The following is a 22799-nucleotide window of genomic DNA, read 5'->3' as shown; positions in this document are numbered from 1 at the left end:
TTGTTTTCCCTCTGTGAAATGGGGTGGCTGTTTCTCTGAAAGGAAAGTCTGTTTAGCTCTAACCCCCTATAGTGCCCTGAGTCCTTTCCCTGTGAGTTCCTGTCTCCTTAACCATTTGACATACTACTCCTCCAACATAGTCTTTAGGAAACTTTTCTGTTTCCTTTCAGAATGATTATTTCTGACTCTGCCCTTTAAGTTGTGTCTACACTAGTTCCCAAAGGAAAACACCCATGTGTTTTTGACTACTTGAGGTAAATACTACCTTCGTCCAGTTACCCCATCTGTAAACTGGGAATAACACCAACTCGCAGGGCTGATGAGTAGGGTTAATTATATACAGAATGTGTTGGGTTGAGCAGATACACAAGTGCTCTGTAAGTTTTTGGCATAATACTATAGCATTACAATAATTTTTGGCTTGCAAATTATACCCCAGCAGAGGCATCACATGGAAAAGTGGGTCTAACCCCATGGTCCGCTGAAAGTGAAATGGAAAAAATAAGTTGTGAAATATAACTTTTCTTCCTAAACCTAAACCTAAAGGCAGAGATAATTTTTCCATGTGCAACCCACATGCAGGCAACAAGTTTCCAGATCCTGAAGAAGACTTTCTTGTCCTGAGTGGCCTGGCCTGTTGCCAGGACCTGGCCGCTCCTCTTTTCTGAGCCTACAAACCATTTAAATGAGAGGGGAGGGAGCCAGAGAGGATTTGTGGTTGGTTGAAAGGAGGGGCTTACAATGAAGATGTCCTTGCCTTTTGGGTTTTCTATTTGGGCCTCTCTTGCTTACAGAATAATTAAGTGTTTACACAGCAGATACAGCAAAGGAGTGATTTAAAGGATAATTTGAGATACTTCAGTTTAGGGTTACCCGAAATAAACACTTTGGCCCAAGTCAATTTCTGGGTCTTCCAATATCCCCTAGACACATTTCTCTCCCTCTCTCCCTCTCTCCCCATCCCCCCCCCCCCCACACACACACGCACACACAGATTATTTCCTGAGAAATGTTAAGTAGGTACATCTCAGGCAAAGAAGGGGCTGCGTAGATGGGGTTTGTGACTGTGGGAGTTATAATGGTGGGTTTAAAAAAATTAACTGGCTCATAGAGGATGACAGTCCTGTCTGACCAAAGAGGGAAAGAGCAAATGGCTTCATCCTGAAGGGACAATCTGCAGTCAATTCCATTACATCACTGTGTGCGGCTGAGTGGCCAGAGCACAGCCTTCAGAGTAAGATCCAAGTTGGAGTCCTGGTTCTGCCACTTCGCCACTGTGGCCTCAGGCAGCAAAGAGGCGACAGCTCTCAGACTGTGAATGGGACCTCCACATCCAGCATGGCCAGGGAGCCAGGGCTGTGTCCTGACCAAAAGAGCCTCTGGCCTTCCACCTGCCCTAACAGGTCCCACTTTTCCTACAGGATATGAAAAAAGAATAGACTCCCCCCAAAGCCCATCTATTCGAACATAGGTAGCAAGTGGAGACGATTAATGATTAGGGCCACTGTCCTAATAAGTCAGCCTTCTGAGGGAATTCCTCTGACTTGGGGGTCTCAGTCCTCACACCTCAGGGTTAATAATACCCTGGGGTTTGGCGGTCAAACTCAAAGGAGCACCAGCTCGTTTACCTCGTTTCCAGGCAGCTCCTCTGGCGCCTCTCAGGAGAAACTTCACTGGGCAAGCGGGCCCCCTCCCTCGGCCTCAGTTTCCTCAGTTTTGGTCAATAATCAAAGGACGATCTTAAGTTGCGAAGGAGAGACTAGTGGAGATGACATCATTTCGGCGCCACCAGACCGGGAAGTGGCAGCCAGGCCCACCTGGGTGGCCCTCCTTTGGTCCTCGGGTTGGCAGTGCACGGGGTTAAAGCCCCGACTTCCTCAGGGGTGAAAAGGGAAGCCAACGTCCGGCCTCCCCTCGGCCTGGCGCCGCGAAGGGTGCCGGCCCCGGCTGCATCAGTCATCCCGACTGCTAACACGCTCGTTAGCATAGAGACTCCTCCGAAGATCTGGCACGCGGAGGCTGACCTGAGTCTCTGTCCCTTCAAGAAGGGGATTAGGCACCCTGTCCCCGAGGGGTCCCAGGCCGCACTTCCCTCGCGCGGATCATGCTGTACACTAGAAATGTCCGGGGATAATTAACCCCCCGTGTCCCCCCTCCAACAGTGGGGGTCCCTGAGGTGCACGGCGCGCGGGCACCCGGAGATGCGCACAAGTCTGGCCTCTGAGCGCGGTGGGCTCCTACTGGCAACCTCACGCCGCAGGCGGCGGCGGGCCGCGAGCGAGGCGGAGCCGGCAGCGCCGCGGGACCCCAGTGCCCTCAGGCGCCACCCCAGGGCTGGCGCCGAGGCGGCCGCGGGTGGCGGCGCGTGCTGAGGTGGAGAGTTGCGCCTGCTGAAGACCAGGGCACGAGGAGGGCGGGGCTTGGGCCCGCGGTCTGGCGGCCAGGCTCGTGGGGGTGGGCGGGGCGGAGCCTGCGGGGGCGGGCTGGGGGGCGGGGCGCGCGCAGGCCCGGGGAGGGCGGGGCCGCGGCGCGGGGCGGGCTCTGGCGGCCGGGGTGTCACACACGCGGCGGTTCGGGAGGCGGCGGCGGCAGCAGCGGCAGGCGCCGCCGGGACGGGCACGGGCGCACGGCTCGGGCGGGCGCTGGCTGCCTTCCTCCGTCGCTCGTTCGCTCTCCCTCCTGCTTGCTCTCCGGCTGGGGGCCGGGCTGCCCCCAGCGCTCTTGGGAAGGAAGAAGGGGGGGGCTGAGGACGCCGACAAGTTCCCGTAGCAGCCGCAGATTCCGGCCCAGGCGAAGGCTGCGGTTCCGACGGGGCAGGAGCGCGCTCCGCCGCGGAGCGCACGGCCAGAGTGTACCAGACGGGGGGCGCCCGGGCCTTTCGCTCTCCTTGGGGCCGCGGGCCGGGATCCCATGAGACGCGCCCGTGAGGGGCGACAGATCCGAAGCCGGGGAGGCGCGCGGCAGAGGCGGAGGGCGGTGCTGCAGCTGCTGGAGGCCAGGATCCGCCGGCAGGAGGCGGCGGAGAGAACTTGAACTTGGCGTCGGGAGCGGGCGCCCCGGACGCCCCCCGCCGGGGCCGGGGCGCCGAGGGACCTGGGCCGCAGCGCTGCTCTCCGAATGGCCGCGGCGGCGGACCGGGCTCCCGCGCCGCGGCCCTAGGCGGCCTCTCGCCATGGCCAAGTGGCTGAACAAGTACTTCAGCTTGGGCAACAGCAAGACCAAGAGCCCCCCGCAGCCGCCGAGGCCGGACTACCGCGAGCAGCGGCGCCGGGGCGAGCGGCCCTCGCAGCCCCCCCAGGCCGTGCCGCCAGCACCCGCGGGCGCCTCGGCGTCCTGCGGTCCGGCCGCCGCCTCCTGCTTCTCGACCTCGTCGGGATCGCTGCCCGACGACAGCGGCAGCACGAGCGACCTCATCCGCGCCTACCGCGCACAGAAGGAGCGCGACTTTGAGGACCCCTACAACGGGCCTGGCTCTTCGCTGCGCAAACTGCGCGCCATGTGCCGCCTGGACTACTGCGGCGGCGGCGGGGAGCCGGGCGGGGGCCAGCGCGCCTTCTCAGCCTCGTCCGCGTCGGGCGCCGCAGGCTGCTGCTGTGCCTCCTCCGGCGCAGGCGCCGCCGCGTCCTCATCTTCGTCCTCCGGCTCCCCGCACCTCTACCGCAGCAGCAGTGAGCGGCGGCCCGCCACCCCGGCCGAGGTGCGCTACATCTCCCCGAAGCACCGCCTCATCAAGGTGGAGAGCGCCGCGGGCGGTGCCGGAGACCTCCCGGGGGGTGCCTGCTCTGGCGGCCGCACCTGGAGTCCGACGGCCTGCGGTGGCAAGAAACTGCTCAACAAGTGTGCCGCCTCGGCCGCGGAGGAGAGCGGGGCCGGTAAAAAGGACAAGGTAAGGCGTCCCTTGGTCTCACCCCTGGTTCCTGAGACACGGTGCGCGTGGGTAAACTGAGTCAACGCTCTGGTTCCTACATCAGCTTGGGGCTAGGACCCTGAGGTCAGGGATCCCACGCTGCTTCCTAGTTCTGCCCCCTCGCACGCGCTTAATCCTGGATCCTCGGCCTCCTGACACAGTCTCTTTAGCTGCTGTTCCTAGAACGTCCCCTCTCTGGGCCCACAGCCAGGTGCCCCCTTCGGAAGTAGTCTGACGGGAGCATCCTACCAACCTAGACCGAGAAAGACAGCCAGCCCTTCCATCCCCCGAGGACTGAAGTCTGAAAGAGCTGGCACGGATTTAGAAGAGCATTTATTCTTCTTTACCCCGTCCCCCCATTCTGTGGATGGGAAACTGAGGTCCAGAGCTGGGAAGGGACTCGCCCGATATTACGCAGCACTCTTGGTGGCAGATCCGGACCGGCTGTCTTTAAACGTGCATCTGTAAATTCCTCTAAAAGCCCTGCCCTGCCCCACCCCTCGCGCCAGGTTGCCAAATCCGAGCGGCCTTTTGTACTGGAGCTGCACCGGGAACCCCCACGCGTGCTTTTCCGGTTGAAATGTGCTGCCTGCAGGATCTCTCCACTTCGACCAGTCAGTTGCTCCCGCCGTGCACAGAAGGGGGTCCGGTCAGTCAATCCGTCCGGCTAGAAGGAGACTCACCCCTCCACTCCTCACCTCTTCCTTATCCCACCCCACCCCCTACTGTACCGGGAATGTAGGGGATGAGTTTATGACAACCCCCCCCCCCCCACACACACACATATTAGGCCATTTTGATCCCTCTCTTTGAAGCAAACCAGTTACAGCCAAACTGGGCCCCCACTCCTCCTCCTTCACACTCCTGTGACACCCTCCCTTCCCCATAAAATAATACTTGTTCTGCCTACTTATGGTGGAAGGCAGTGTTTTGATTATATCTGAGGCCCAGTGCCCTGCGATGTCTGTCAGGCTGACGTCCCTCTTGTTCTCCTCATCACCCCCACATTTTCCCAAAGGTAAACTTTTGCCCAGGCGTGGGCTGGGGAAGACTGATAGAGAGTCTGAGTTCCTTTTAGGACTGGATGTCCAGACAGAAGGGAGACAGGCTCCTACCTGCCAGCTGGTGCTAGGAAAGGGATCTTTTTGTTTTTCAAGCGGGAGGACTAAAGGGATCCCCCTCTTTTAATTTCTCTGCTTGGCTTCTCTCTGAGGCCCCAGGTCCTGAGAGTCTCCCCTCTCATCTGGGTCTGCTAAAGGGTGGGCAGTCAGTGGAGGATCCCACCTACCTCTGGGACCAGTTAGGGGGCACACTTCTGAAGCATGAACTCTGGGCTTCCTACAAGAAGCTGGGAGCCAGGTGGTTCCCCCAGGTGCTGCCTTGGAGGAGGGGGAGGTTTCTCTGGGAGCCTCCAGGATCAAAGGCTTACGGCTGATCTGTGAGGGAAACACCAAAGAGACTCCCTGCTGCCTTATGCATGGCTCAGGCTTGGCTAGGTGCTGGCTTGGGAGACTCTGAAGTTCCCGGGTATTATGGTTGGTTTGAGCAAGGCCCCACCAGTGAAGGTAGAGAGATTCCCAGTTAATGGTGCTGACCTTCTGTGTCCCCTGTGTTATTCCATGACCACCTCCCAGGCGGGCAAATCCTTCTCTCTCACTGCTTGTGGTTCTGCTGCTTGCTAAAGTTTTCTTTAATGGCTTTCAAAACTTTAGTAGGCATTTTTTTTCCTAATTACAATTAAGACTATTTCAAATACTGAGGGAGGGATAATGTGTTTTATAGCTGGAATGTCAAATGTGTTTAAGAGTTGGCTTCGTTCACCATCATGTTATTTTATGGGTCTTTTCTGTGCCCTCCTCTATTGGGTGCTGGAGCAGCCCCCCCTTGAATTTTATGGCCCAGGCTGCAGTGCTAATGATGAGTTCTGTGATGGGAGTGCTTTTACAGCAGGGGATGAAGTGGAGGTGGTCAGGGAGGGCCATTGTGGGGGAGGGGCGGTGACGATGGCTGGCTGCCGAGAGCTTGGCACTTTAGGGGATGCCTTTGTGGCTGGTATCGAGAGGTTAGAGTTGTGCAGGACCCCAGAGGGGCATCAGGGCCCAGGTTAGGAAGGACCTTGTAAGCTAAGCACAGTGAGGACCAGTGAAGGGATTTAGCTGCTAAGGGAGGTTAGCAGATTATTTTTTTTTTATCTCTCTTCGCTGCATTTCACCTACTAGGTTGTGACTTTGAGACCTTTGATCTTTTAAGAAATTGTTCTGATCCAGAGACAGGAATCACAGCTACCAGATGTTCTTTTTAACCAGGAAGAGGGAAGGCAACCACAGAGGGCCACACTACACAGTGGTTCTCAAACCAGAACTTGCAGTGCTCTCTAAAACACTGATTCATCAAGCCTGCTGTGGGTCCTGAGAATGTGCATTTCTAACAGGTTCCCAGGTGATCTTTGCTGCTGATCCTGGTATCACACTTTTGAGGACCATTGATGTAAAGTGGCTTCTCCTTAACGCTCCCCCTGGGTCTTCTGATTGGAACTGCTTTGGGATGCAGAGACTCTAGATCCCCTCATCTCTGCCCTCTGTGTGGGGCTGTCTCCTCATCTGGGGCCACCACCCATTCCTGGTCAGGCAGTCAGATCGCGGCCTGGTTTTGGCATTATTTTCAGCCAGACAGCTTTTGGAAGCCCGGGCGTACTATAGATCACCCCTGAACACCTCGGAGCCTTCCTTCTGCGTCTCACACATGGATCCAGGAAAACCCACTTCTGGTACTCCATTTAATCTCAGGCCCAGCTTCCTTCTATCAGTTGTTGGGGATAGGACAAGAACCCATAAGGCTGTTGAATGCCTCCCCACCCCCCACCCTGTCTGCCAGGCCCTATGTTTGTTTTTAACATCAGGCCTCAGTTGGGAGTTACTGTGGTGTGAAGTAGAAGCTGTTGGTCCACAGATCCTCCTTTTCGGTGCCTCCTGTGCCACCTCCCACCACAGGGGTTCCACCTCTTGCCTCCCTCTGTACCAGAGCCTTTCTGTATCACACACTTAGGCGTTGTTTTATTCTCCCAGTGAGTTCTATAGTGTGCGCACACACACACACACACACACACACACACACACACACACACACACCAAGCATCCAGTCTTGGGTGTTTTCCCTTTTAGAATCATGTGGAAGAGGGGAAGGAGTGACAGCTACAGAAGACTTGTCAGTAATTTCTAGTATAAGTCTCTGGAGGAGATTGTCATACACTGTCTTCATCATTTGTTTCCCCTGGGTTTGTCTTGGGGAATTTCTTGAGGTCTTTACCTAGGAGGCAGCTTTGAGCTGGATCTAGAGATGGAACTGGGATTTTCTGTGCAGGGGAAGAGGTGACTGCATCCTGCATCACTTCTGTGTCAGTGCTGTGTATACGTGTGTGTGTAAGTTTGCATATGTAAATGTGTGTGAGTATATATGTGTGTACCTGTTCATACAGAATCTCAGCATGGAGTATGTTCCTGAAAACCAAAGCTTTCTTGCAGAGGGCCTCCCTTAGTGAATGGGAGATGATGTCAAGTAGGCGGGAAGCTGAGTTTGGACCCCCTCAGGGAGTCCTTGAAACTGGTGAGCCAGGAAAGGGACAGACTCAGAGCTATGATTGAGCTGTCACAGTGGGGGGTGGGGGTGGGGTGGGAGAGAATGGGATCAGAGTTAAGGGACAGTTATAGTCCAGGTAAGAGGCTGAGAGAACCTGAGCTTCCCGGAAAAGAAAATGAAACTTTAATAGATAGAAATATTATTCCTTCAGGTTGTCTTTATTAAAAACTAACAATGACAAAAGAAGCCAGTAACTTGGTAGATCTCCCTTTGTGCAGCCAAACAGGTCTCATCCCGTTATGTTTTCTGCTGAAGTCTTGTTTCTTTTATCATAATTAAGTAAATGTTTCCACCACAACTGAGAAAGTCAAGATGCATGATGACATCAGTTTCCCAAGTTTTAAATACATGCTAATGTGTACCAACACTTTATATTTTGTCAGCATCCACAGGGTTGAGTTAAATAACACGTTTTCTAAAGAATAATATCATGTCTAACCGTTTGTTTGTTTGTTTGTTTTTTGTTTTTAAGATTCAGCAAACAGTTTCTGAATGGCCTGCTAGACAAGGGATATTCAGAGAATAAATGGTGGTCAGCTTTCCAAGAAGGAAGCTTCTCAGTTTGCAGTTGAATACCAGCTTTGCAAAGGTCTAGTCTGGGAGACAAATACAGCTAGAGAGACCTGAGGAATGCCAAGACAGAAGTGTGTGCAAGGGACTGGTAGGGCCTCGAGTTATGGGAAGTCAAAGAGAGCTTTCAGGAGGAGGAGGAGGTGATATTTGAGCTGACTCTGGAAGAATGAGTGGGAATTTCCTAGGCCAGGAACTGCGGAGGAGGGCTGTCCATGAAGAAGGGACAGGACAGCTTGTGCCAGGGTCTGAAGGCTTGGGAAAGAATGGTTTAGAGGCTCAGCAGGGCAGGTATTATGGGGGATTGCAGAGGGGGTAAGAGCCACAAAGGGAAGAGGGTCTTTCATGTGCCTTGCTGGGGAGTTGCAACTTGTTTTTTGGGGCTTTTTCACACGAAATCATTGATGTGTGGCTTGACTGAAGCCAGAGTCAAACATAAGTTGTCAGTTTCCATTTTGGTTAACAAAAGGTAAGAGCCAAAGTTAGTGTCTGTGGTTTGGCTTGGGATATTCTTTTCTTTTTAATTTTTTTTAATGTTTATTTTTTATTTTATTTTTGAGAGAGAGAGATTGAGCATGAGCAGGGGAGTGCAGAGAGAGGGAGACACAGAATCTGAAGCAGGCTCCAGGCTTTGAATTGTCAGCCCAGAGCCTGACGTGGGGCTCAAACTCTAGAACCTGCAAGATCATGACCTGAGCCCAAGTTGGTCGCTTAACCGACTGAGCCACCCACGTGTCCTGAGATACTCTTTTCTTTGAAGTCCTGTCCCTTGAAAGTAGTGTGAGAGAGATGTTGCATATCAAACACATTTTTCTGCATTGAGTCCCCAGAAGAGAAATCTGTTCTCTAGGCTTTGTGCTGACCACTTAATTGGTCATTTAATCCTCACAATCACACTAGGAGAGGTTTAGATACTGTATCAGTTAGCTATTGCTGCATAACATATAACCCCAAACTCTGTGATTTTAAAAACTAGGGGTTAGAAACTTTTCTTAAAGGGCCAGAGGGTGGGTAATTTTAGGCTTGAAAGCCAGTCTCCATCACAACTGTTCAACTCTGCCCTTAGAGCTGGAAAGCAGCCATAGATGATATATAAATTAAAGGGCATAACTGTGTTTCAATAAAATTTTGTTTACAAAAACAGGCAGCTGACCTATGGTCTGTAGTTTCCAACCCCTCCTTTAAATGATAAGCCTTTATTATTGTCCACAAGCCCACATGTCAACTGAATAGTTTTTCTGGTCTCAGCTGGGCTCATGTAGGCATCTGTGGTCCATTTGGGGTGGATGTGCAACCCTACTGATCCTTGCTGGTCTCTCTTACATGCTTGGGGTAGCTGGTTTAGGATGGTCTTGACTGAGACAGTCAGGCTCTGTTCCATGTGGTCTCTCATCCTCCAGCAGGCCAGCCTTGTTCCTATGATTGTGGCAGGGTTCTAAAAGAACAGAAGCCCATGAGGTTTCTTGAGGTTGGAAACTGGCACACTGTTCCTTCTACTACATTCAGTTGACCAAAGCAAATTACAATGCCAGCCAGGATTCAAGGAGAGAGGAGGAGGGTCACCTGGGTGGTTCAGTCAGTTAAACGTCCCACTTGGGCTCAAGTTGTGATCTCATGGTTCCTGGTTTTGAGCCCTGTGTCGGGCTCTGTGCTGACAGCTCAGAGCTTGTAGTTGCTCTGGATTCTGTGTCTCCTTTCTGTGCTCCTCTCCTGCTCATGCTCTTTCTCTGTCTCTCAAAAATAAATAAATGTTAAAAAAAATTTTTTTAAACAGAGGAGAGAGGAGGATCTGCATAATCTCATGGCAAAGGGCAGGGATACAGGCAGTCCATTAACCGAGGCCTTCAATACTATCCATCTACCACAGGTAGTATTACCCTTATTTTATAGATAAAGAAACCGACGCCTCAAGGTTAATGACTTGCTTAATGTTACACAGCTACCAAGTGACAGAATCAGGATCACATCTGTGCAATCTGAATTCCAAGTTTATATGCTATTTATCAATTTGTTGTATTATTTTCTGTGATTTAAATGGAGATAGTAGGGCTCTGATATTTACTGAAATGTGCGTTGTGTGTCTCCTCCTCCCTTCACTTAATGTTCCTCTTTCTCCCCTCTGCCCTAATTTCCACCCCATTCAGTCTGGGCTTTGGGGGTCCCCAGAAGAGACCCCAGAGCTGGCTTTTCTCTCTCCCTCCCGCATCTGCCCCCGAGGTCCATAAATGAGATGTTAATGAAGCCCTTGAATTATTTTATAGAGAAATTCTGTGCGCAGAGTTGGTGCTTCTCAAGGGACAGCTGCGCAAAACATGTGTCTTGTAACTGTCATGTCTTCTCAAATGAGAAACACCAAGCATTCCCTGCCTCCAAGGATTGGTGAAGCTGTATGTGCTGCTTGGGGGTGGGGGTGGGGGGAATAAATAAATACATAAAAATAACCAAAAATCTAATGGTACATTGAACTTATCAAAAAGGAACCTAAGTTTCCTTAAAGGAGATCAGGTGACCATCCCCTAATCTGACAATCTCGGAACAGGACTGATTTCCCCCGACTTAACCCCCTAAGACTTGACCTCATCCTCTCCCCGCCCCCAAAACATTCTGACCCATAAAATAGACGTTAAAGGGCAAATTTGAAACAGGTGTGGCTTCCTCTGGTCATTTAGCAAAGCTCAACTCGCCTGTGTCAAGCGCTCCCTGGGCAGTTTATCTTGGGCTGACTTTTAGATCTTGTGCTGAGACAGCCAAGAGGTAGTGGCCTGTGGGAGAAGGGGGAGGTCAGGCTTGGCCCTAAAAAATAAATTGGGATGTATAACTTTGAAGCAGAGAGCTGGGATGTTGGCTGGCCGATGGCAGCACCTGTTGGCATTCTGAGCGGTGGTGGTGGGTTTCCTGCTGGATGGAGACAGGATGCAGTGGTCTCTACCATCCTGACTTCATGACTTCTGTTTGGCCTGTGTTGCCATATGCAGGCCACTGTCAGGAGCTGTGTGGATACAGGGATGAACCAGGGGGTATGTAGTGCCTACCCATAAGGAGTTTATTGGTGAGGACACAGGAACCAGGTGAGAATACAGATTTATGTGGCGGAATTTATCAATAAAGTGGTATGGGTGAGCTGAGAGCCATTCTGGCACAGAGGCTATTCTGGGCAGAACCTTGATTCCTTGGAGGTGAAGGTAGCACCTTCTGAGAAGAAGAAGCACCTTCTGAGGTAGGTGCTACTGTCCTTCCCATTTTACATATGAGAAAACTGAGGGCCAGAGCTGTTAAATAACTTGTCTGAGGTCCTACCACCAGTAAGTGGCAGAGATGAGATTTGAAACTGGATCCAGAGTCTTTGTCTTTGGCCACTGTGCCATACCCCCTCAGGCTGCGCAGTCTCATGCCTGAATTTCCTCTGCCTTATTTGTGGCTAGACTTTATAAAAAGCCCCTCTGTTAGCCTTGTAGGAGCAATTGATTCCTACATCTATGTAAGTATTCCATAACTTAAGAGCACTTGCATACCTGTAGTTAATTTGCTTTGTAGAGTCAGTCTGTAAGGAAAATGCTATAACCCCCATTTTACAGATGGAGAAACTGAGGCTCTGGGGAGGTGTGGAGGTACTTCACAGCAGGTACTGGCTTGAGTCAGTGGCCAGGCTATGGACCTTCTGTTCTGAGCCCAGTGCCCTTTGTGCTGTGGGTGTGGAAGTGGTTTGGCCAAAGCTCCAGTCCACAGGAAGGGTGACAGCCTGATTGATTTCCGGTTCTTTCCATGTTTTGATTCTGAAATACTTTACTGAGACCATTAAGGAGCATCGACAGAGGACCTTGCTTCCACAATGGAATTTTCCTTCTCTTCCTGTTTGGTATTTTCCAGTAATATTTCTATTAATGTTTCACTTTCAGAGGCACTAGCTTCCTGAGAGTTTTTCGCTTTCTCAACTGCTGAGCCAGGAAGAATTGAATTTTCCTCTAAGTCATTCAGTTCCTTTCCATTTTCTCCAAGGGGAGCGCTCTCTGGATTTCCCATTATGCTGTAGAGGAAGGATCTTGGAGGTGGGTCCAAGGGATGGAGAGAGAATTAGTCAAGGCCTTGGGGAATGACTCACACCCTGTGTTTTCCAAGCAGGACTTAAGAGTAATGGTCAAAAAGGGTCTCCCCAAGGTCCACAAGGGGAGAAGTAACTTGACAGGTGGGTGGGGGGAAGTGGATATCACTGGCCCACTGCTGGGCCTTCACTTACAGGCTGGACCTCCAGTCCTCAGCTGGACCATGAGAGCTTATATCAAGACTTTTCTCCCCATTCATTCATTCAACAGATATTGTTGACCACTGCTTATGTGCTGGGGATTGTTCTATTGAGGTACTGGGGATAAAGTGGTGAACAATACAGATAAAAATGTGTGCTCCCTGGGGTACCTGTCTGGCTCAGTCAGTAGAACACGTCTCTTGATCCAGGATTGTAAGTTTGAGCTCTACATTGTGCAAAGCGTTTACTGGAAAATGAATGAATGAATGAATGAATGAATAATAAAATCTAAAAAAAAAGTTTGTGCTCCCCTGAGTTTGCTCCCTCATGAGAGGAGTCAAGCAAATACAGTGTGTTGGGTGGAGAGTGTGAAAGGTAAAGCAGGTTAAAGAGGCTAGGGTGGGCCAGAGTTTGAGATATGGTGCAGTTTTAGATGAGTTCTCAGCTGTGCTGAGGATGTGAAGGCAGGATTCCCATGGTTTCAAGGGCAGGGCATTCCGCACAGAAAGAGCAGTCAGGGCAGGAGCCCAAGTCAGGAGCAGGACCGGGGGGCATTCAGGGAAATGAGCATGACTGGGTGGGAGAGGTGGGCTGGGGAGGTGGGGAAAAGTGGGCCAGGGAGACTGAGTATGGTGTGCCTTGGGGGCACTGGAAAGGTCTCTCAGTTTAAGTCTGAATGAGACCGTGAGACAGGGAGTGGAGGGTTCTGAGCAGAGGAATGATGGGCTCTGACTTGGGTTTTGAGAGGATCACTCTGGCTGCCTAGTGGGGAACAGCCTGCAGCGGGGTGAGCAGGAGGCCAGCTGGGGCACCTGCGAATGTTGGATCAGGGGTGCTAGTGGTGGGTGAGGAGAAGACACCGCGCTCAGGACACATCCATAAGGTAGAGCTGCAGGATTTCCTGACAGATGAATGCCACGTGAGGTATGAGGGGCAGGAGAGTCAAGGGTGACCCTGAAGTTCTGGCCTGAGCAATAGGGAGGATACCAGAGGACAGTCATAGTTAAGCCTTGATGGGCTTGACCCAGCGGCTCAGTCCTGAGGCTTAAAGCAGGACACATTCTGCCTCCCAGGGTTCCTGAGAACCTGGAGGAGGCACGGGTGACCTCCGGTCCATCCCGGCTGGGGAAAAACACCCTATATGGGAGGTGGGTTTGGAGGAAGGTGCAGATGGGACATCCCAGACAGAAGGCATCCTGTCCACAGTGGTTGAGATCAGAAGGGGAGTGCTGCTGGGTGCATACAGGTGTGGCCAGAGCCTGGGACTCGCCTTGGTGTGACTGCCGGTGATGGAGGAAGGTGGCAGGAGTTGTGTGTAAAGGGCCTTACCTGCCACTGGTCTGAAATGGCCCCAATTCTCCAAATTCAAAAGAAGCAACTTGCTGTGTTGCATGCCTGAGCCGGACACTACAGAAGGGCAAAGATGAGTGCCATGGTTATGTCTCCAGGGACAGGGCTGGAGCCTGCCTGCTTTGCTGAGCAGAGCATTTCATTGCTGAGCATTTGTGATTGTTGGGAAAATTCCCCCTTCTATGGGGCCCAGCAGTACGTGGGCCACAGGGAGGAGGCAAACAGAAGTAGGAGGAATGGGGCTTTCCTGGTTTCTCCAGGCCATGACTAAATTCTGAAAATGAAAGTGACTAGAAAGTTCTTTACAGTGAAGCTTCACTTTTTTTTGGATGTGCACTCCCAGAAAGCCAGACAGCCCCATAATCCGTCTGGTGCATTCCAAAGCCACGCATGTGATTTGGAGCCTGCGTGGCATTTGTGGAATGGTGCAGCCTCTACCTGCTCCTCTGTGGGGGCGGTTGTGAGTTGGCAGTGTGCTGAGGCAGTTCCTTAGAACCACAAGCTTGGATTTTTAAATATGTTTCAAGGTTTATATCTGTGAACTTTTTCTCCCCCTTTTAACAAAACTAAGACAAGTTTGGTGTAGAAAATGCAGATAAGCAAAACTAGCAAAACTAACAAATTCTATAATTCAAAGAAATCATCATTAGCATTTCACTATTTTTCAATTAGCCATTTTTTCAACGCATCTATCTATACATTTTTCCCAGCACAAAAATTAAGTAATATTGTACGTATTTATTTTCTTTTTGTTTAGAGACATGGAAAGATGTCTCCATTATCTTAAACATTAAACAACAGTAATTGAATATCTATATCATATTCAGTTAGGCTTTCCATAGTCTTCCCTAATTTAACAGTGCTCTAACGACCATCTTTGTAACAGAATTCTTAGCTTAAGTCTCTGAAGGTTTCCCTGGGACTGAGTCCCAGAAGGAGGATTGTTGGGTAAGAAGGGGAAAATTTTGATATGTGCTTTCAAATTGTATCCTAGAAAGATTTCACACATTTACGCCTGTTTTACTCTAATCCAATTTAGTTTCATTTGTAATTTCTTGGGTTACTGGTGTCCATGTGCTTTGACCATTTATGTTTCTTTTCTAAAAGTGTATACTTATATCTTCTGTCTGTCCTTTCTACGGTAGGGTTTATAGGTTTGTTTTGTTTTGTTTTGTTTTGTTTTTTGTTTTTTTTTTGAGAGAGAGAGAGGGAGGGCAGAGAGAGAAGGAGATAGAATCCCAAGCAGGCTCTGGTGGTGTCAGCATAGAGCCCAACCCAGGGCTTGGACCCACAAACTGTGAGATCATGACCTGAGTCAAAATCAAGAGTAAGTCGCTTAACCAACTGAGCCACCCAGATGTCCCTGTGGGGTTTAGGTTTATCTTTTTATTGATTTGTAAGAGCTCTTTGTGGATTAAGGATGGCAGCCCCTTACCTGCCATTTGAGTTGCGGAATAGTTTTTATTTACAGATTTATAATTTGTGTTTCAGTTCTGTTTGGTGATTGCTGTTGCTTACACCGAATCATTTTCTGTTATTAAATAACTCCCAGTGGTCTTCATGATTTCTGGAGTATGCTGCTTAGAAAAGTCTTCCTTACTCCAATGTTAATCTGTATTTTCTTCTAATAGTTTGATTTTTTTTTTAACATTGAAATCTTAATCCATCTGGAGTTTGATTTCAGGGTATGAGGTAGGGTTTTAATTTTGTTTTTCTGAATGACCAGTCTGTGTCGGGGCATCTTCTCGTTTCTTGCTCTGTGATCTGTATTTCTTCAGGTGCCTTTTTAGGCTTAAATATTTTGACTGTCTCGCCGTGACTGAGTTTAGGTCTTATCAGCCTATTATGATAATGATGATTTCACCTTGTCTTCATAAAAATGACACCTTGTGTCTGCAGGTACCCATGTGCTTATTACACATTCAATTTCTGACACCTGAGGGAAGTAACTGGGTATTAGCGCTTTGTCTTTGGATGCCAGGTGTGACACTGTGGGCGGGATGAAGCCAAGAAAGCCTCAACCCACCTCTGGTGGAGTCGGCATCCCCATCCAGGATCAGGGGACTGGATGTTTGTATATATTTGGGGTGACCACATTCTGTGTTCTGCCCTACCTGTGGGGCCTTATCTGGGTGTGTCTGCTTCAGCTTTCATATAATGACTTGCGGAGAAAGGGATGCAACATTCAGTCATCAGTGCAGCGACCATTTTTTAGATACCTACCATGTTCCAGCACTAAGCTAAGCCCTGTGGATATTCAGAGATGAGTAAGCCCCGTTCTCATCCTCGAAGCCCAGGAGGGGTATTGGAAAGGCCCAGGGCTCTCTCCAATGCAAGACAGAGTTCAGTGCCAGGATAGAGAGACAGGTGTAATGACTGAGTGGGGAGGAGAAGCATTGGAGCCCAAGGTGGGCACAGGCAGTAGTGGAGCTCTCTGTGGGTAAAAGAGCTCAGACTTGGGGCATGGCTAAGACTTGAAGGTGTGGCATATGAAGACTACAGTATTTTGGTCACTTGGCTGTTTTTCACACCCACCAAAGTCCAGCTCAAGTGATACGACTTCACAGAGTTCTCCCCTCATCCCCAACCTTTCCTGTCCTCCTTAGCCCAGGTGTCCTGTGTCTTAATCAGCAAGAGACCCTTTCTGAACCCCTGCTGCATGTTCCTCTTTCTCTGGCTCAGGCTGTGTCAGGATAATCCATCTTGTAGTGTCCGCTGTGAGGTTTGTGACATTAATGAATTGGTGTTGATGGCGCAAATTAAGTCCGGGAGTATTCACCGGGAATAAACCAAGAAAAAAATGCAGATTTTTTTTTTTTTTTTTTTTTTTTTTTATAAATTTTTTTATTTATTTTTGGGACAGAGAGAGACAGAGCATGAACGGGGGAGGGACAGAGAAAGAGGGAGACACAGAATCGGAAACAGGCTCCAGGCTCTGAGCCATCAGCCCAGAGCCCGACGCGGGGCTCGAACTCACGGACCGTGAGATCGTGACCTGGCTGAAGTCGGACGCTCAACCGACTGCGCCACCCAGGCGCCCCAAAATGCAGATTTTTGAACACTGAAGAACATTTTTATGGTCCTAAGAGGCTGAGGGTATCTACCTAGTTCATTATATTGTGTGTTACATCGCATCACTGAACACTAGACCAGCCCTCATAACACATTAGAATCACCTGGGGAGCATTTTTGAAAATTTTCAGTTCCCCACACTAACTACCATCATGGCTCCCTGGGCATCAGTATTTTGGGAAGCTCCCCAGATATTCTGATGCATGGCCAAGGTTGAAAGCTGCAGTCCTGGACCTTAGTTTAGAATTCCAGGGGAGCCTGGGGATCGCTCAGTCCAACCCTTCGGCATCCATGCCTAAAAACCTCCAGTGATGAAGGGATTCATCACTTCCCAGGCCACATAACTTACCCACTCCTTTGCACAGCTGGGCTTGAAAGGTTTTCGTTTTTTGGGTTTTTTTTTTTTTTTTTTTTTTTTTCTGTTCCCTCCAGCTTAGCACAGATTTGTTGAGTACTTGGTGTTACAGGAGCTCTGCTGGCTGACTTATTTCTCTCTGTAGACTCTACTGTTGTAGTTGGACTCCTTGAGGTCAAGTAGAACCAGTCTAACCTTACTTCTTCTACATGATGACCCTCAGATGTGTGAGACCCTCAGATGTGTGATCATATCTTCAAAGGCAGAGGGAAGCTGCAAGTTGTAACAGTTCCCCATAGAGCCAGGTTCCCAGCCAGGACACCCACTGCTAAGGGCAAGTACCTTCCAGTATTACAAGTGTGGAGGGCACTGATGGACCCCAAGTCCAGGACATTCCTGGACAGGAAGTGGCAGGCTAAACCAGGTTCTGAGTGGGTGGCCTGAGGTTAGCGCTGAGGAGTGAACAGTGCCAGTGCATGACCCAATGGGGAGCAAGGTTGGATTATCAGGTGGATTTGGGGGGTCCAAAGCAAAGAGTAGAGGAGCAGTTAGGAGTAGCTTCCAGGGGAGCAGGTGGGATCTTGCCACCCAGGACCTCAGTCCCAAACAGGTAGAAATAGAGCAGAAATTGCCCAGATGAGAGCGGCATTGTGTAGGAGGCTAGGCATTCTCTGTCCTGGTTCTTCGTCCTTTGTGGGGGGTAGCCAGCAAGGCCACGAACCACAGGTGCCCAGAGCTATTGATTTAAACACTGTGAAACCCTAATGGTGTCCAACCGTGGTGGTGTGAAATGAGTACCAGCTTTGGGGTCAGAAGTCTGGATTCAAGTCCTGGCCCTGATGCTTGAAAGCTTAGTAACTTGGGACAAGTGATTAACTTCCAGGCCTGGAATGCTGCATCTGTCCTAATGTGGGTTTAACAGTAATAGATGGCGTTTCCTGACTGCTCACTCCATGCCTTGCAGCTATGTAACACTTTCCATGTATGATCCTCATGGCAGGTCTTTGATGTGGTCCTATTAGAATCCCCTTTTTTAATGTGAAACATTTTGGAGATGAGGTCCAGGGGCAGTACACAGGTCATTGTGAGGCTTTAATAAAATCATTTGTTTAAATGGCTGTGCACAATGTCTGGCATGTAGGAAGAGCTTTATGAATGTTTTCATATTCTTTTGGCCACAGTCTATCCTAGGCCTCAGCCTGGAACTCTGGGCTTCCTATAGTCACAGTCAAGCCAGTGGAGCTGCCCTGTCTAGCTTGGTAAAGGCATCCTCAAAAAGTAGGCCTGTCCTTATTTTGATGGTCAGTTTGTATTGATCCATGATACCTTGCAGTGGGAGAGTAAAAGTAAAAACTATTCCTGGGTCATCATCCTGTTCCAAGTTCTTTATATAGATTAATTCACTGAAGTCCACAACACTCCCTAGGAGGTAAATTCTATTAAAAGTCCCATTTTACAAATGGGGAAACTGAGGCAAACAGGGCTTTGTTGTTTGTTTTGTTTTTAGTACCTTGTCATAGATGATGCAGCTACTAAGAGCTGCAGATGGGGGGCCCCACGCAGTTAGTCTAGCTTCTGTCTACCCTTAATCTCTGTGCTAATAGCTATAGGGCACATTGACAGAGGTCATAGTTCTATATCACCTGGTGGTCTCAAAACCATGATGCCAAAGTCATTTACAAACCAGAGAGTTGATAAAGCTTCTGGTTTGGACCAGGTACTCTCTATGTGTTCTCAGGATAATGCTGCTGAAGGAGAATTCAGAAGGCTTCATGGAGAAGGTGGCACAGAACTGGGCCTTCTTGGAAAGGGAGCATTTGGGTATTTGGACACTGGTGGGTGTGAGGAGGGCATCAGGGGTGGGGGGCACTGTGAGCAGTCTCAAGTGATGGAGGGAGAGGCAGTGAGAAGGTGCAAGGGGAAAGACGCCAGAATGGGAGCCGAGGCCAGGTGTCAGAAGTCCTGAGGGCCAGACCACAGAGTGTGCTCTTTATTCTATAATGGGAAGTGGTAGAGCCAGGGGGTAACAAGGTCAGATCTGTGCTTTAGGAAAACCAGTCTGTGTGCCGCTTAAGAGGACTGGTTAGAGAGGGTGGGAAGGGGGAGACCTAAGCGGAGCTAAGAGGTGGGGACCCCAGTTAGGAGACCTCAGATGCCTCAGGCAGAGGGAGAAGGGCCTAACCCCAGTCTGGATCCTCAGGCTGTAAAATACCGTGACTGACTACTCAGGCAGCTTGTGATGACACCGGTCAATGGAGGAAAATTGAGCACTTGTCAAGCACAGGTTTGCCTGGATCACCTCATCAGTAGCCGAGATGCCTTGTGTGTGAGAGTTTGTGAGTTACCCGGTCCACCGGGGCCTTTGTCCGCGTTCTGTCCGTCAGACACATCTTGTGCCAGGGATTCCTCCTGGGCCTGGGCTGGGAATGGAGGTACATTTCCACGTGTGGTCCTGCCAGTGGGAGAGTCGGACCAGAGGTCTTGTGTGAGTCCGACGGCACCTCAGCTGGTTGTTGCTGCAGAAACGCAGAGCAGGCAAGGGCAGAGCCACCACACGGGCAGCCTATCCCTGAGGGAAGCTGTGCAGGTGGTGGAGATGGGGGAGGGGGCAGTGTTTGTTCTTGGGGGCCGCAGAGCTAGTCCCCCGGTCTTGGACCGAGGCTCACTCTGCCATCGGATGGCGGCACCTCACAGAGTTGGACGTTGGGGCTATCCATAGAAGGTAGAAGGAAGTCATGGTAAAGCTGTGAGTGGTGTAGCTGGAGCCTTCAGAAGAAGGGAATGCACAAGGGAGAGGAGAACGCTGGGGCTCTGTCCAGTGCCAGGATGCTGACTTTTAGAGGACGTCCTCTGCAGGGAGAAGCTCTTTGAGAAGCAGTGAGCACTCAGGAGCCATCAGGTCCCCAGAGGGGAAGAAACATTAGCCTTGATGAAGATGTTTGCTGGGCTCCATCCAAGGATCCCCTGAGGATCACCAACCAATTCCTTCCGCATTCAATACTGGATCAGAGAGGCCCCTCTGGCCAGCAGAACATTCTTTCTGAGCCCAGAAGAGATACTTTGTAAATAAATATCCAGGAATAATGTGCCATCAGTCCAGCTCAGGGGGCTCCTGCTGCATGCATGGGGCACACATTCGGGGAATTCAACTGTCAGTCAACTCCTGCTTGCTGAGCTTCTGTGGGGCTCGGGATCCATCTGAAAGCCATCTGTGGTGTGACTGCCAAGTGACAAGATGGTGGGAATTGGTGTCATCACTTCCTAGTCCCCCACAGGATGGCTGAGAACATTGTTGAGGCTCAGATCACACACACACACACACACACACACACACACAGGCCTTGGGCCTGAATGTTGTCAAAGTGCAGACACCAAACCCAAACTTGCTACTGGGGTCTTGCCTTCCTTCCCCTTGTCCCACCCCATCCTGATTTTTGTCTGCACTCTTGTTCTGATTCTTTATCACCCACACACTAGGACAGAAGTGGGCCTCATCTTGAAAAAGCTGAGGAACTTATCTCTATCCTTTATTTTGAGAAGGCCTTAAAGATGATTAGACATGAAGCCTCCAGAGGAAGCAGAAATTGCTGAATGTGACAGCTCGCAGAGGGATGCTGATTAAGCAGCTTGGAAGTAAGAAGCTGTAGTCAATGGATAGGGGTGAGGGCTCATTCTTGATTTTTTTTTTTTTTTTTTTGTACGATTCAATTCCTCTCTTCTTAAATTAGAAATGCCCTTTTTACACCTGTCTGATCCTTTGGGGAATGGTAATCCCAGAAAATCTCGTAACCCTTTGCTCTTGATGGTTTCTTCTGGTTTTACCTATTTCTCCACAACCTCATAAGCACTTCACAGTATTGGATTCTGTCAAGTTCAATGGCTCAAGGTTTTGTTTGCACTCAAACATTCCTTACTCTGAGAGTAAATTTCAGTTTTACACTTACAATTCAGAGTCATTTTATTTTGGACATTTCTGATGGCCACCTTATAGTTATGGATGGGAAAGGGACTTTAGATCTGTAAAGGGTACTGAAACAAAACAAGAAGTTTATATGTTCTTATCTTCCCCCAAACTTTTTGTTTAAAAAATTCAAAAAGGGAAATCAGGGCTTCCCTTGAAGGAAGAAGCCAGGCTTCCTTAGATCTGTGTATTTGAATTTCAAAGGCTTGTTTGAATGTGAAAACTAAGGACATCTTGCCTTCACAGTCTAAAAATCAGAGACTACTGAGTTAGATTATCATTATAAAGTTTATTCCTATAGTCATTAGGGGCATGACCTGTTCTACTCTTTAGTTCTTTAGTGGTAAACGAGAATTGTCCCCATTGCTGCATTGGTCCATGACTGGATGGTCAAAACATTGACAAACATTCACAAGTGGATCCAAAATCATAGGGTATGTCTTGGGGATTTGTACCAAGCCGTGTGTGTTGCAGATTCATGCATTGATTTTAGAATAGCCACATAGTACCTGTTCAAACGCTGGCCTAGGGGCCTGTGAGAGAAGCAGTATAGGACAGTGAAGGAGCACTGCTCAGGCTTAGTCTGGATTCGGAATTGAGGGTCTGTGATTTTGGGTAAGTTGCTTGACCTCTCTGAGCCTGTCTTCCCATCTTTAAAATGAGAGTGCTCATCCCTATCATGAGGTCAGCCGTTGAGGCTGCTGTGAAAAGACTTAATAAATTAAAGTTACCCTAGAAGTGTTGTACACTTGGTTCCAGGTCAGAAAGAGTAACAGCAGACAGTGAGGGAACAAGACAGAGAAGCTGAAAAGTTGCTGCTCCATGACCTAGTGTGTGCCCTGATAGGAATTTATCCTGAGGATAGAGTGAAGAGAGTCACAGTGACTTAGTTACCAGTAACCGACAGCAATTGGGAAAATGAAAAACTGGAAATCCCCTAAATACCCAAGCATTAGAAATGTCTAGCATGTGCCACATGCTAGGGGAGAGGGCCACAGCCAGCCAAAGTGGAGTTGAGTGACTCAACTGCAGAATAGTCAAGAGGGGAAGGGGTTAGATATAAAAGCTAAATATTTGTATTCTCCCCCCTACCCCATTCCTACATACCTATGTAGGAAAAAAGCTGTAAGTAAATAGATCCAAATGTGAACAATGGTTGTCACTGGAAGATTGGGTATTTTTTCAGATTTTAAAAACAAACATTATTTAATGGCAGAGATACTTTTTTTTTGTTTGTTTTTTGTTTTTTTTTTTTTTTTACAAGCTAATGATATCTCAAGTGCAGAGGAGAATGAGAAGGTAAGCCAATGCAGGCTCTCTGCCTCTCAGCCCTGCCATCTGAATGAGTTGTTGAACTTCAAAGCCAGGGCTGAGAGTGTCTCATTGTGTTGGAATGTGGGCAATGAGGATCACAGGAAGTGGTGACAAGCCCTTTGTTATATAAGCTCACCAGGCTTGCTCGGTGCCAGCTCTGGCCCTTGGTGCTCCATCAGGGGCATCATCTGTCTGTGTCCGTGGTCACAGCCTGAGCCTGGGCAGGGACCTATATTATCGGAACTGTGCTGCCAGGCACAGGAAGCCACAACTGCACACCCTCTCTCCTTTAACTGCCGCTGGTGCATTGGGCTGTTATTCCACGAAAGGAGAAAGGCCATTGTGGAGGGATTTACTGGCTTTATTCCCGACCTGGAAAGGTATGGGGATTTTC

At 49.6% G+C, this 22799-nt stretch overlaps 1 protein-coding gene across 1 annotated transcript in view; it reads left to right on the top strand.

Annotated features, from left to right (window-relative positions):
• The first annotated feature begins 2540 nt into the window (after positions 1-2540).
• The window catches only part of SHB (SH2 domain containing adaptor protein B), a 136218-nt gene continuing 115959 nt past the window's right edge, over positions 2541-22799 (top strand). Inside the window, exon 1 of the mRNA XM_060609273.3 lies at positions 2541-3886. Coding sequence (XP_060465256.1) covers positions 3173-3886 — 714 coding nt within the window. The 5' untranslated portion in view covers positions 2541-3172. The remainder of the gene's footprint in view (positions 3887-22799) is intronic.

This window comes from Panthera onca, chromosome D4 (genome assembly GCF_046562875.1).
Source record: "Panthera onca isolate mPanOnc1 chromosome D4, mPanOnc1 haplotype 2, whole genome shotgun sequence".
Classification (NCBI taxonomy): Eukaryota; Metazoa; Chordata; class Mammalia; order Carnivora; family Felidae; genus Panthera; species Panthera onca.
This window is presented reverse-complemented; position numbering and strand designations above follow the sequence as displayed.